This window comes from Notechis scutatus, chromosome 3 (assembly GCF_049901735.1).
Source record: "Notechis scutatus isolate UNSWTSFEM ecotype Mainland chromosome 3, rNotScu1.2, whole genome shotgun sequence".
NCBI lineage: Eukaryota > Metazoa > Chordata > Lepidosauria > Squamata > Elapidae > Notechis > Notechis scutatus.
Genome location: NC_142011.1, coordinates 145,413,970 through 145,425,296, shown reverse-complemented (window position 1 = coordinate 145,425,296; position 11,327 = coordinate 145,413,970). Strand labels below are relative to the sequence as shown.

Sequence of the window (11,327 nt, the reverse complement as noted above, 5' to 3'; positions counted from 1 at the left end):
TCATATCTGCTGCTAGAAAACCAAAATATAGCACACAGCCCACTAAAATATAGGGTTGAAAGAGCAATACTCAGTTTGAGTGGTATTTATGCAATAGAAGGAACAGGGGAAAAATGACACTGCTATCCATTCAAACCCATATGCAGTTTGGGTTAAGCAATAACAAATACGTTTAATTTGTATTTAAGCTATAAAAAGATGTTTAGCAACATGGCTATAATATTAGTTCAATATAAGTTAATGTTCAGCTGGGATGATTTTAATCAGGAGCAGTTGCATTTCAGCTATCTGAAAATTAGTACAGACATTTATAGAAAACAGTTTATGTGGTTTCCACATAATCTTATTGCTGTAGAATCACTATTTGAATAATCTACTTATAATTTAGTGGAACATTTATTATAGTTTTAAAATGCTACATTTATGTAACTAATAACAAAACAGTTAAATTTATTATTGAACTTATTCAAAATAATATTATATATCAAAATACAATGCTTTCCTCTTCTGAATAAGTTCATTTTCTAGTTTTAGTTATTACACAAGATTTTTAGATATTTTTTTCCGCTATCTTTTAATATATGGTGTTTGAAACTACTAAATAATATAACTTATACAGCAAAACAACTGTGTGCATGAAGAACTATTTTTTATATTTGAGAATTTTATCTAAGACTGGAAAAGATGCACTCGCCAATTGTCTCTTTAGGATTTATACCTGTTTGAACTGAATTGATTTACATTTTATCTCTCTAAATAAACTTTTTCTAAGAAAAAATTCAAAAGGTATAGTCAAATCTTCAATATTCTTATATATATCCTCAAATAATTAAATCTGTTTGAATTACAGTAATTATTATGAATAATGAATTATGTAGTTTTCTATTTCTCTATAGGTGAAATCAGCTCAATCCAAATTTTCTGAGCTGAAACTATTTTTGAACATTACAGAAAAAGAAAGAAACCACTATTATACTTTTATACTAAGCCAACTACCTACTATACTACTTAATAAAATATCACACAAAAAGTATAATACAAAATAAAATAATGAATATGGGATAGTTGCAAATTATTCTTAAAAGTATATTTCCTGATTAACAATGCAAATCATAAGGAGCATATTAACTCAAAGCTCAAATCCGTAGGAAGTTAAGCACTTTTCAGACTTAACAGTACATAAATCATGGTTAGCCCAACAAGTTTAGCCTCTACCTTCCCCCTTGCTATCAACTCAAAACCATCCATTTCTATTTTAGTTTAACTTCAGTTTAGCATCTCTCCCAAATCCTATAGTATGATTATGGTTAGTGAGCATAGATTCATAACACTCTCAAATTCTGAATATTTCTAATCATAACTAACATAAATAAAAGTTGATCTGGCCTTTGATGATATGAAAAGTGGCAATTAATAAAAATGGAAGCAATTACTTATAGTCTTTTTCACAGGGATAAGAAGTATGTAACTCAAGGACAGAACATCTTTCTCATTTAGGTTAGTGATAGTTTAGTACTTTACCTTTATCTCTGAATCATTAAATTATTATGTATTTCAAATAAAACACTACAGTACTATCATACAACATACAAAAGACTCATCCAAAGAAAAACTTGGCTTGGAAAACTCCAAACTTAAAAATATTATTTCACCATGTAGGAATTCAGCATCAAAACAAGGAAACTTCTTCCAGTGCTTAAAGGGACTGTCAGCATATCAGGACACTGTACCTCTTTTTGTGAAAGATGCATGCTGATATCTAAATATTGAGGATTTCATATTTGCTGTAAATCAGAAGCTATATATAATAGATTCTTATTTGTTTTCATTTTCCTGCATTCTAGGTGAAGTGCTCCTGTTTGTTTGTATGTATGTATATATCCTCAGCCATAACATACATACATATACATACACATACACATACATACATACATATAACACACACACACTTACATATTTTTTTCCAAAGCCTGTGCTTTGTAAGTTTAAAAGTTAAATTTAGAACAATAGATGAATCTTTTTCTACAGTAACCAGTTGTCTCCTTTTTTCTCTTGCTTCATTTAAGTCTATCTTGCTTCCGATTCCATTTTAGATGAATGAGTACATGTGTACACATATAAATCTAAAATGCAGAAGGAAACATAAACTGTCCCAAATGATTTCAGCACAACAGAAAATACAACTTCTTTTGTACATCAGATTTTGCCTCTTAACTTCCTGAGAAGTTCATCAGAAGAAGGAAGATAAACAGATAACAGAAACCAAATCTGAAGGAATTAATTTTTCATCAGCCAATATTGCAGCTAATGTTCACAATGATGCAGGATGAATTTACAAAACAAAGGCTTTCTTTCTTCATTTTTACCCGTTTGAAAGATTTTACATTTATTCTTCCAACTTTTGCTGACCTTTACTCTCTTGCTAAACAAACACATTTCTTGCCCAAACCGGTTATTTTTAATTGGACACGTCACACTGACTGACTTGCTTTCTCCTCCCCTGACCCCAAGTTGTTATTCAACAAGAGAAATATTCACTTCTGAAGAAAATCACACTTTATACACTCCTTCTCCCCACATCACCCACAACCAGAAAATAAAGGCTCATCCAAACCTCCCAATATTTGGAAGATGAAAAAAAAAAATGAAGCTGAGAGGGAGTCTACTTGGCTTCCTAACTTTTTTTCTCAAGAGGACCCAATGAGATTTGTTTCCTGTTGTTCTATTTTTTAACATTTCTCCTCCTTCCCCCCACCCCCCAATCGATTGCTTCTAAAACGTTTCCTCCTGGGTTAAAAGAAAAGAAAACCAGGGATGTTTTTTTTTTTAAGAGATGAAGTATCAGGTTTAAAAAACAGCTAATCCCAGGCCTAGTTCCCTTAAAATAACAGGCCCGATTGCTCTTAATCCGGCTGAGGGGAACGAAGTTACCGAAGGTGAAGGTAGATGGGGCAGAAAGGAAATCGAGAGAGAGAGCAGAACAAAAACAAAGCAAAGCAAAACAAAAGGCGTCAAAAACAGGGTTGGATTGTTAGAAGGGAGAAAGAATAATATGCCATTCGGCTTTTTGGGAAGTGGGCAGCGGGAGAGACTGTGGTGGCGTCAGTATTGTCTGCTGAAGGTGGAAACAAAAAATGATGCACGAAGAAGCGGGGTGTCGTCCATCGGCAGCGGCGGGTGCCAAGGGGGGCTGGGAGGGGGGGCCTTCCCTGGCCGAACCGGGATGGGTGTTTTAGGGGTCGACCTGGAAATACTCGGGTTGGGGTTTCGCTCTCTAGACAGTGGAAGAAGTCGACAACCTCCGGCCTCTGCCATTCTGTCGACCATCCTGTCACACAACCTGCTGGGTTGCCTGCCTGGGTGTCTCTTTGCCGGAGGGAAGGCCGGAGAGCAAAGCGGGCTGGCCTCGGCCTTGTCCGTCGCCCCCTCACCTTTCTCCCCCCCCCGCCCCTCACCTTTGTAGTGGACGCGCAGGTTGTTCTGAGAGAGGCCGATGTAGCTGAATTTGTCTTTCGGGCTCCAAGAGCGAGGGAGCGGCGTTTCCTGCTCGTCCACGGCCGGGTAGAGCCGCTTAAGGCGCCGTTTGAGCTCTTTCTCTTGCTCGTTGAGGGCTGGATCGCCGCAGTGAGGGAAAGGAGCCGGGGCGCTACTGCCGCTCCCGGCAGACATGGGCCCAGCCGAGGAGACAGCCGAGACTGTTGTTGCCGCTGCCGTCGTCGTCGTCGTCGCCGCCGGGGCCGCCACTACGGCGGGCGGAGGAGGAGGCGGCGGCGGGGCCGAAGTGGCCGGCGGTGGCGGCGGTGGCGGCGGAGGGTGAAGGAGGAGCGCGGCCGAGGCCGGCGAGGGAGTCGGGTTGCTCGGCGCCAGAGGAGCCGTCGCCGGCAGTTGTTGCTGCTGCTGCTGCCCGGACATGCCGGCCTTGGTCTCTCTGTCTCTTTCTCTCTCGAAGGAAGCGGAGGTCTCTCAGAATGCAAACAGCCTCTCACACCGGAGTGACAGTCCGAGATGCGGAGACCACGGGAGCCACACAACCGGAGGGGAGGGGGGGAGAGGCGGCGGCGGCGGAGGCGACTCGGCTGTGGAAGCTCGCGCGACTACGAGAAAGCGATTGGAAACGACGAAGGTGATGACGAGCGGGGGTGCGCGCGGAGGTGTGTGTGTGTGTGTAAGGCCGTAAATGTTGTGCGTGAAGGCGCGCGCGAGGAGGCGGCCGAGTCGCCCGGCCTAGAGTTCGGGAGCCTGCGCGCGCGCGCGTGTGCGTGTGACGCCAAAGGGAGAGGGAGAGCTCTGGCTTTTTGTCGCTTACTGCGCCGCGAGCCTTTCGGGCGGCGGCTGCTGCTGAAGCTGCCCGCCTCGCCGAGGCTTCCCTAAACTCCGCGGTGGCAGCAGTTGCCGCCGCCGCTTGCGAACGTGCTCCTCAATCAGCTGAGCGGCGTGGCAGAGCCGAGGGGAGGTGCTTGCCTGCCAGTGACACGGAGTGCGTGAGGGGACGACGGCGAGGGTCCGCGCCGGTTACCCCGCTTGCGAAAGGGGAGGGAGAAAGGAACGGGAGTGGAAGTGGGCTGTCGGGCCTGGAGCTGCAGATGGGCCAGGCGGCAACCAGCAGAGCTTGGCCGGCTTCCTCGCCCCGCGGTGTCGCAAAACAGGAAAGGATGAGGGGCTGCGACTTAACTCACTCTCTCTCACACACACAAACTCACTCTCTCACACACACACAGTCTGTCTCACTTTCTCATTCTCTCTCTCTCCCACACACAGTCACTCTCTCCTTTCTCAACCATAACAGGAATGAATGAGGGATTTCCATCTCTCCTTGCTGCCGTTTAGCGACCATCTGGAGTTTTGCAGGCCAAATCCGGTAGCCCCTCCAGGCATGCCAAGACATTTTTAATTTTCTGCCTAGGGGTAGTGGCAATCAATTGTTGGATTTTTGTGGAAATGCCATTGGAATAAGTAGGGGTTACTTTGAGTAAAATTAAATATGTTGATCGGTGCCACTGCCAAATAGAAATCAGTTCATCTTAGCCTGCTGAGTTCAGTAAGTCTATTCCCAAATGGCTAGGATAGTAGTGAGCATGCATGGAATTAAAAACAAAGGAAAAAAATGCTGGTCCTGACTGCAGGCCTTTCTAGTATAAATTTTCACAGTAGCTGACTAGGTGACTTTGGGAAAGACCAGAAAGAATTGGAGCTGGCACTTGGCCACTGAATCCACCCCTCTGTTTTGTGAAGGAAACCAAGCTAAAACATTCCCAAGCTTTCCAGCTTCTGCCAGAAAACATTTAATGAAGAAAAGTCTCAATAATTGATTCATATCACATTTATCTTACTGTTAAGTAAAATTAAATATAATATAAATTCATATCCATTTACATTGACAAATTGTACAAGGTATTTTTATGAGAAAAAGTACATGTACCTTAAAGCTGTCTTAAAATAATTACAGCAACAACATAAAAAGAATCTTATCACATACATTTATTTAATGAAAGATGGTACTTGGTTAATAATTCAGGAAAGTCAGATAACTAGTATTTTTAACACAATAGGTTATAAACAAAATGCAAAGGCACATGATATTGGATAATCTGGATTTAAATCTAACTGGATATGTGAAAGTCCTTTATATCATTATGTTGAATTTGGCAGAATAAAAACCTAATACATAAGCCTTAAAATGATAGTGATATCCTCAAACATTTGCATTTAATTATTCATAAAACAGAGACAAGAAAATGGAGTCATATCAGCACCTGTTTTTGTCAATTAGCTAATATTTTACCATACAGGTAGTCCTCAACTTAGTTGGCTTAGTGATCATTCAAAGTTACAATGTGACGGCCATCTTTCTCAGTTACGACCTCTGCAGCATCACATGATCAAAATTCAGATGCTTGGCAACTGGTACATATTTATGACCATTGCTGTGCCCAAGATCATGTGATCACCTTTTGTGACCTGACAAGCAAAGTCTGGGGAAGTCAGATTCTCTTAACTGGGTTACTAATTTATCAACTGCAGTGATTCACTTAACTGTGGCAAGAAAAATCGTAAAATGAGGCAAAACTCACTTAACAAATGTCTCACTTAAGAGAAATGTTGGGCTCAAGTGTGGTCCTAAATAGAGGACTACATGTATTTTGATAATAAAGAATATTGCCTATGGTTTAGGGATGCATCATATGCAAATATATCTGAGCCCCAGAAGGCTGACTTTCATGTGAATAATTTCTGATAGTATTTCAGCAAATCAGTATTCTTGACTACCATCTGTATCTCAGGTCTCAGTCTGTTTTAAAATAATGACCGTTCTCTGCAAGAGCAGTTTCTGTTCTAGCTGTTGCTTAGTCCACATTAAATTAGTTGGTTTAATCTCATTAGCAAAAGATTTTCAGGACTATTATTGAGATAATTTATTTAAAGTTTGGGAGGAATGCGATTTAGTTAATTATCTAGAGTTTAGTACAAAGCACTAATCTTTTTGGTGGCTTTTTTTATAAATGCAATAGATAGGTGGGTTCTATAAAAACAAATGCAATCCCTTATTTAAAAGTAATAGAGAAAAGTGTTCTCCAGGTACTGCAAAATGATCCTGCTTTCTGCACTTAAAAAATATAATCTACTTACAGTACTTAAATTCTTGTTTTTTATTACATGAAATGAAGAAAAAGTTTTCACCCATGCAGACATACTGATTTTTAAATCATAGTCAATCTCACAGTTGCTGTATATTATAGAATTATTACTTTGTGGAATTTTGTCCTATATTAGTAAACTCTTGCATAGACACCTGACTTTCTGAAAAGCCCTTTGTAGCTGCTAAATTCTTATCTGAAGACTGGAATACCTTTAAGATATGAATATTTTTCTGTAGAATATAAAAATTACCATATTTTTAATGTTGATTTTCCAGTTGCATGGCAAATATAGATGTCTAATATCTTGTTATTTTATACTGATTTGAAAATTTACAGAATTGTGGAATGTCTAAGACATCTAAGTTTAAATACTTTTTTTAACCAATAACTGTATGTGGCTTTGAATGGCATGCAAACAGTAAGGTTTGTTTTAAATTAAATTTAAATACAATTCTGACATTTTAATAATTTCCCACTTCTATAAGATTAAAATTTATAATATGGCAGCAAGCTTTGAAGACTGTGTGTTGTACATCCCTATTTAAGAATTAAAAATAGTTTATAAACACAATTTACCTTATCAGTAGCGGATTCTGCTGCCAGGAGCAATAAACTGCGTGGGACTGTGTAGATGAAGAATTCTAAATAGATTTTTTTGGCATCATGAGAATGTTTTTTAACAATACATGTTGTGTAATGCTTGATTTTAATCTTAATTTAACATGACTGGATTTGTGTTCAGGACCTAAAAAGTTATAAATGTTGTCTGCTTGTAGAAATGAGCTTTACCTATTAAAAATCCATAGAATAGGCAAGTCATCTAAAAATAGACTCCAAGAGAATACTACACTTTAAATGTAACATTCTCATTCTATATTTTTATCTTTGATGTTTATAATTTAAATAGTTTTCTAGCATTTCTAATCTTGATGGCCACCCAGATATATAGAATATGAATGGAATGGCAAAAGAAAATAATGAAAATAAACAATGTTGTTGCCTTATGTCAGGGGTGTCAAACATGGGCCGGATGCATCATGTGCTGGCCCCACCCCTGCCTGGTTTAGCGAAGGGGAAGAAAGTCCCGATACATTACATGACAATGGGAGTTTGACACCCCTGCCTTATGTTCTATAAAGTTGGCATTGTATTTGTACAGTGAAAGGATAATAATAGGTTCTGTGTGTTAGCCTACATCACTCTACTAAGGCAGATCCTCCATTATTTTTTCCAGTATAGTGCTATCCAAAAATGTTCAGCAGAAGGTGAAAGGAACTGGAGTTTTCAGTACATTTGGAGCTTGACTACCTTGTGAATAGACTTGGACCTCACAGTTACAAGTTGAAGCTTGTAATTATTTGTGCTACATCACCATGCTCCAATTTGATGACAGGCTATTTGAAGGCTTTCACAATTTAGTCCTGGACAGTAGAAATTACATGGGAAAACTAGAAAACTATTATCTTCAGTTTATAATTCTTTCTCAGATCATAATGGAGAGACTGTCTTGCTTATCATACTAAACCATGGATTATTTAATCACAGCATACAAAAGAAATCAAAGTCGAGTACTATCATAAATTGTGGTTATAATCCAAATGGCTGGATTCAAACATGTTGAAATTCATGAGCTCAATATTGCAGCATTTTCTTTTACTACTATAAACAGGAAAACTCTTTATCTTTAACAATAGACATGTTTACTGAATTAATGAGGCTTATTTATGTTACTCAAATCCAAGACACTGAACATCTTATATTTCCTTATTACAAAAAAGTTGCAGTTATAATTACAAAAAGTTTGACACACACAAGCAGCAAACAGATTAGAAACTCGGGATGGGGGATTATAGTTCCTAAAAGTTCCACCCAAAAGATTGTCTTGAAAAGCCAGGTTATAGTGGTGTTCCTAAAATATAACATGGTGGGTGCTAATTTGATTTTGGGAAAGGGACTGCCATTGAAAAGACTTAACTCTGGGGTTTTGACGTTCCTTAAAGAAGAGACCTGTAGAGAGTCTCCCCTATCTAATACTGTGTTTCTCATATAATAAGGCCGGGTCTTATTTTTTTTTGGAGCCCCGAAAAAACGGCTAGGCCGTCTTTTCGGGGGTGACTTAATTCCCCCCCCTTGCATCCTCGGGCAGGCGGGCGGCGACGGCTTGGATGTTGACCTCGGCATTGGTGGGGCACTTTGTATCGGGAGACCTTCCGTGACCGTTGCTTTCCCTTCTCCCCGTGCTGCTGCAGCATTTAGAGCAACGCTGTGGTATTTGGCGCAGCCACGCAGCATTTGGCGCAGCCATGCAGGGCCGGCCAGGGGTCCTTCCTGCAAATGGAGCCCAGCGGAGACACTCGGCTTCAGGCACTCCTGTTGCCGCCTTCCCGGGCTTCGTTCGAAGGCAAAGCCCATTCTTTTAAAAACGACACCCTACTACCGGTACGACAAAGCCTGCCCTACCCAAAGGGCAGCCCAACCTCACATGGGGAGGCAAATCTCCCGGGGCCACAGCGCAGGTTCAGCCCACCCTGGGAGAAGCGCCCAGCCGCCATCCCTGCCTGGCGCCGGGCAGAGTGCGAAGAGCTTCGCCTGGGGCACCCAGTGCAGCTGACAGGCGGGCCCTCCTGCCCAGCGGCGGAGCTCTGGCCAAAGCAGCGAGCGCCTCCCAGCCGGACCCTCCACTCATCCCGCCAGGGCCGCGCCGGAGCCGGGTGGGGTTGGCAGAGCCGGGAAAGCGAGCTGCTGGTGCGCACCCGCCTGCCAAGCAAAAGAACCGGGCTGACTCGAGCTTGGCTTTCTTCCCAAGTCCCTCCAGCCCGACCTGGAAGGGGCCACTGGGAGAGGCCGCCCGAGGCAGTGATAGAGCTCACCCATCCGTGGACAGGGAGGCAAGACGACAGCCCGCGCCGCGTCTTCCGAGCTGAGCCCCACCGAGTGAGCACCTCTGCCCGATGCCCATGCAGCGTTTGGAGCTGCCGGTGAGTTTGGAGGTGCGTGGGGACAGGGACGGGCTGGGTGAGGGGTGGAAAGGATGGGCAGCTTCAGGCTCTCTCCGCTGGACCTGCTGGCCAGGGAAGCAGCACCTGAAGCCAAGTGTCTCCACCAGGCTCCGGTTGCAGGGAGGAGCCCTGGCTGGCCGCGCGTGGCTGCGCCAAACATCGCGTGGCTACACCAAACACCGTGGCGTTGCTCCAAACGCCGCGGCAAGCCCCCCCGCCATTCCCCCCCATTTTGCATGTTTTAATATGGGGTAGCTTTCATGCTCTATCACTACTGGAGCCAGATACATTAATTTGGGGGGAGGCGCTTAATTTCATTTCATGCCAAGAAAACATGCTGGGACTTCCTATTGGGGGAGGCCGTATTGTTGGAGAAACAGGGTATTATTGGTTACACAGAAATCATTGGGAAAAAAAAGTGACTTCAACGATATACAGCTCTTCAGCCATGTAGAGCTTTAAAGGTGACAACTGGTACCTTACTACACCAGTGTAAACTAATAGCCATGCAATGAAGCAGGCTGTTACTGTACTCTACATGGGGTAGCTTTCATGCTCTATCACTACTGGAGCCAGATACATTCAGGACCACTTGGAAGTTTAAAGTTGTCTCTAAGGGTAAAACCTCCTTAGTGAATTATACTAAAAGATCTCTAAGATATGAGTGATTGCTACAAGGTCAGGGATGTTCCAGGAATGATTGCAATTGGCACAAGATAACTCTGCAAAAACCTCCTTATCGGCAGCTGCCACTTGTTCTATGAATCAAGAGGACTCTTAGATTACAACCCATTTCTGCAAGAAAGAGTGCAACCCCACAAAGAACTATAGGTTGAATATCCGTGAAGGCAGAACATTTCTGTATCCACAGCTTCTTTGTCTTGCTCAGATTAAGGCTGAGTTTGTTCTACATCCCACCAGTCAGGCACCAGGATACAACCTCTATTACATCTCCGGTTCAGCCTGGATCAAGATATACAACTGGATTTCATCTGCAAACTAATAATGTCTGACCCTCATATTAACAAATGTCTTATCCCTTGTGAAGTACTTATACCAAATACAAAGAAAAGAATGCCATTTTGATTTCCAGAGGGACAAAAGCAGGATATTAGAACATCAGATAAATAATGAAATTTAATATTCCACATTAAATATTTCTTTAAAACAAAGCATTGGTTTTGTCTCATTTAAACAAACAGTAAAAGTCCTTGCACTGAAGAATAGAATAACATCCCCAGAAAGGCTGTATTTAAGAAAACAAGTATTGTGAAGAGCGTTGTTTTCAGCATTCTATATAATCAGCAGGTCTTAGCCTTTCATTGCCCTAATTTGTTCAAGCAGTCTCTTACATTAGACTGTTAGCAATTACAACTTGGGATCAAAGGAAGAAACAATTTCAAAATTGTTTTCTTATAGGTCTACTTTTGTAGATACCAATGAAACGAATTTATCTTTACATGCGAGTCTATATATGCCAGGTAACAGTATGACAAGGTGCCAAGGTGCTGTCAACAAGATAAAGCAAATGCCATTAAAAATGGCACTGATGCATCTACAGACAAGACGAACTATTTTTCTAGATAACATTTTGTTACAGGTCAGTGCTGTTCTAAAATTGTATAGGCAATGGTATCCTGCGTGAATGGACAAGAGTGTCTTGTCAGGCAAAGAGTATTAATGAGAGTAT

The 11,327-nt window shown here is 41.7% G+C and overlaps 1 protein-coding gene across 1 annotated transcript in view; it reads right to left on the bottom strand.

Annotated features, from left to right (window-relative positions):
- RANBP9 (RAN binding protein 9) overlaps positions 1 to 4,442 on the bottom strand; it is a 36,596-nt gene extending 32,154 nt beyond the window's left edge. Inside the window, exon 1 of the mRNA XM_026669998.2 lies at positions 3,456 to 4,442. Within this exon, the coding sequence (XP_026525783.1) occupies positions 3,456 to 3,912 (457 nt within the window). The 5' untranslated portion in view covers positions 3,913 to 4,442. The remainder of the gene's footprint in view (positions 1 to 3,455) is intronic.
- Positions 4,443 to 11,327: the final 6,885 nt, after the last annotated feature.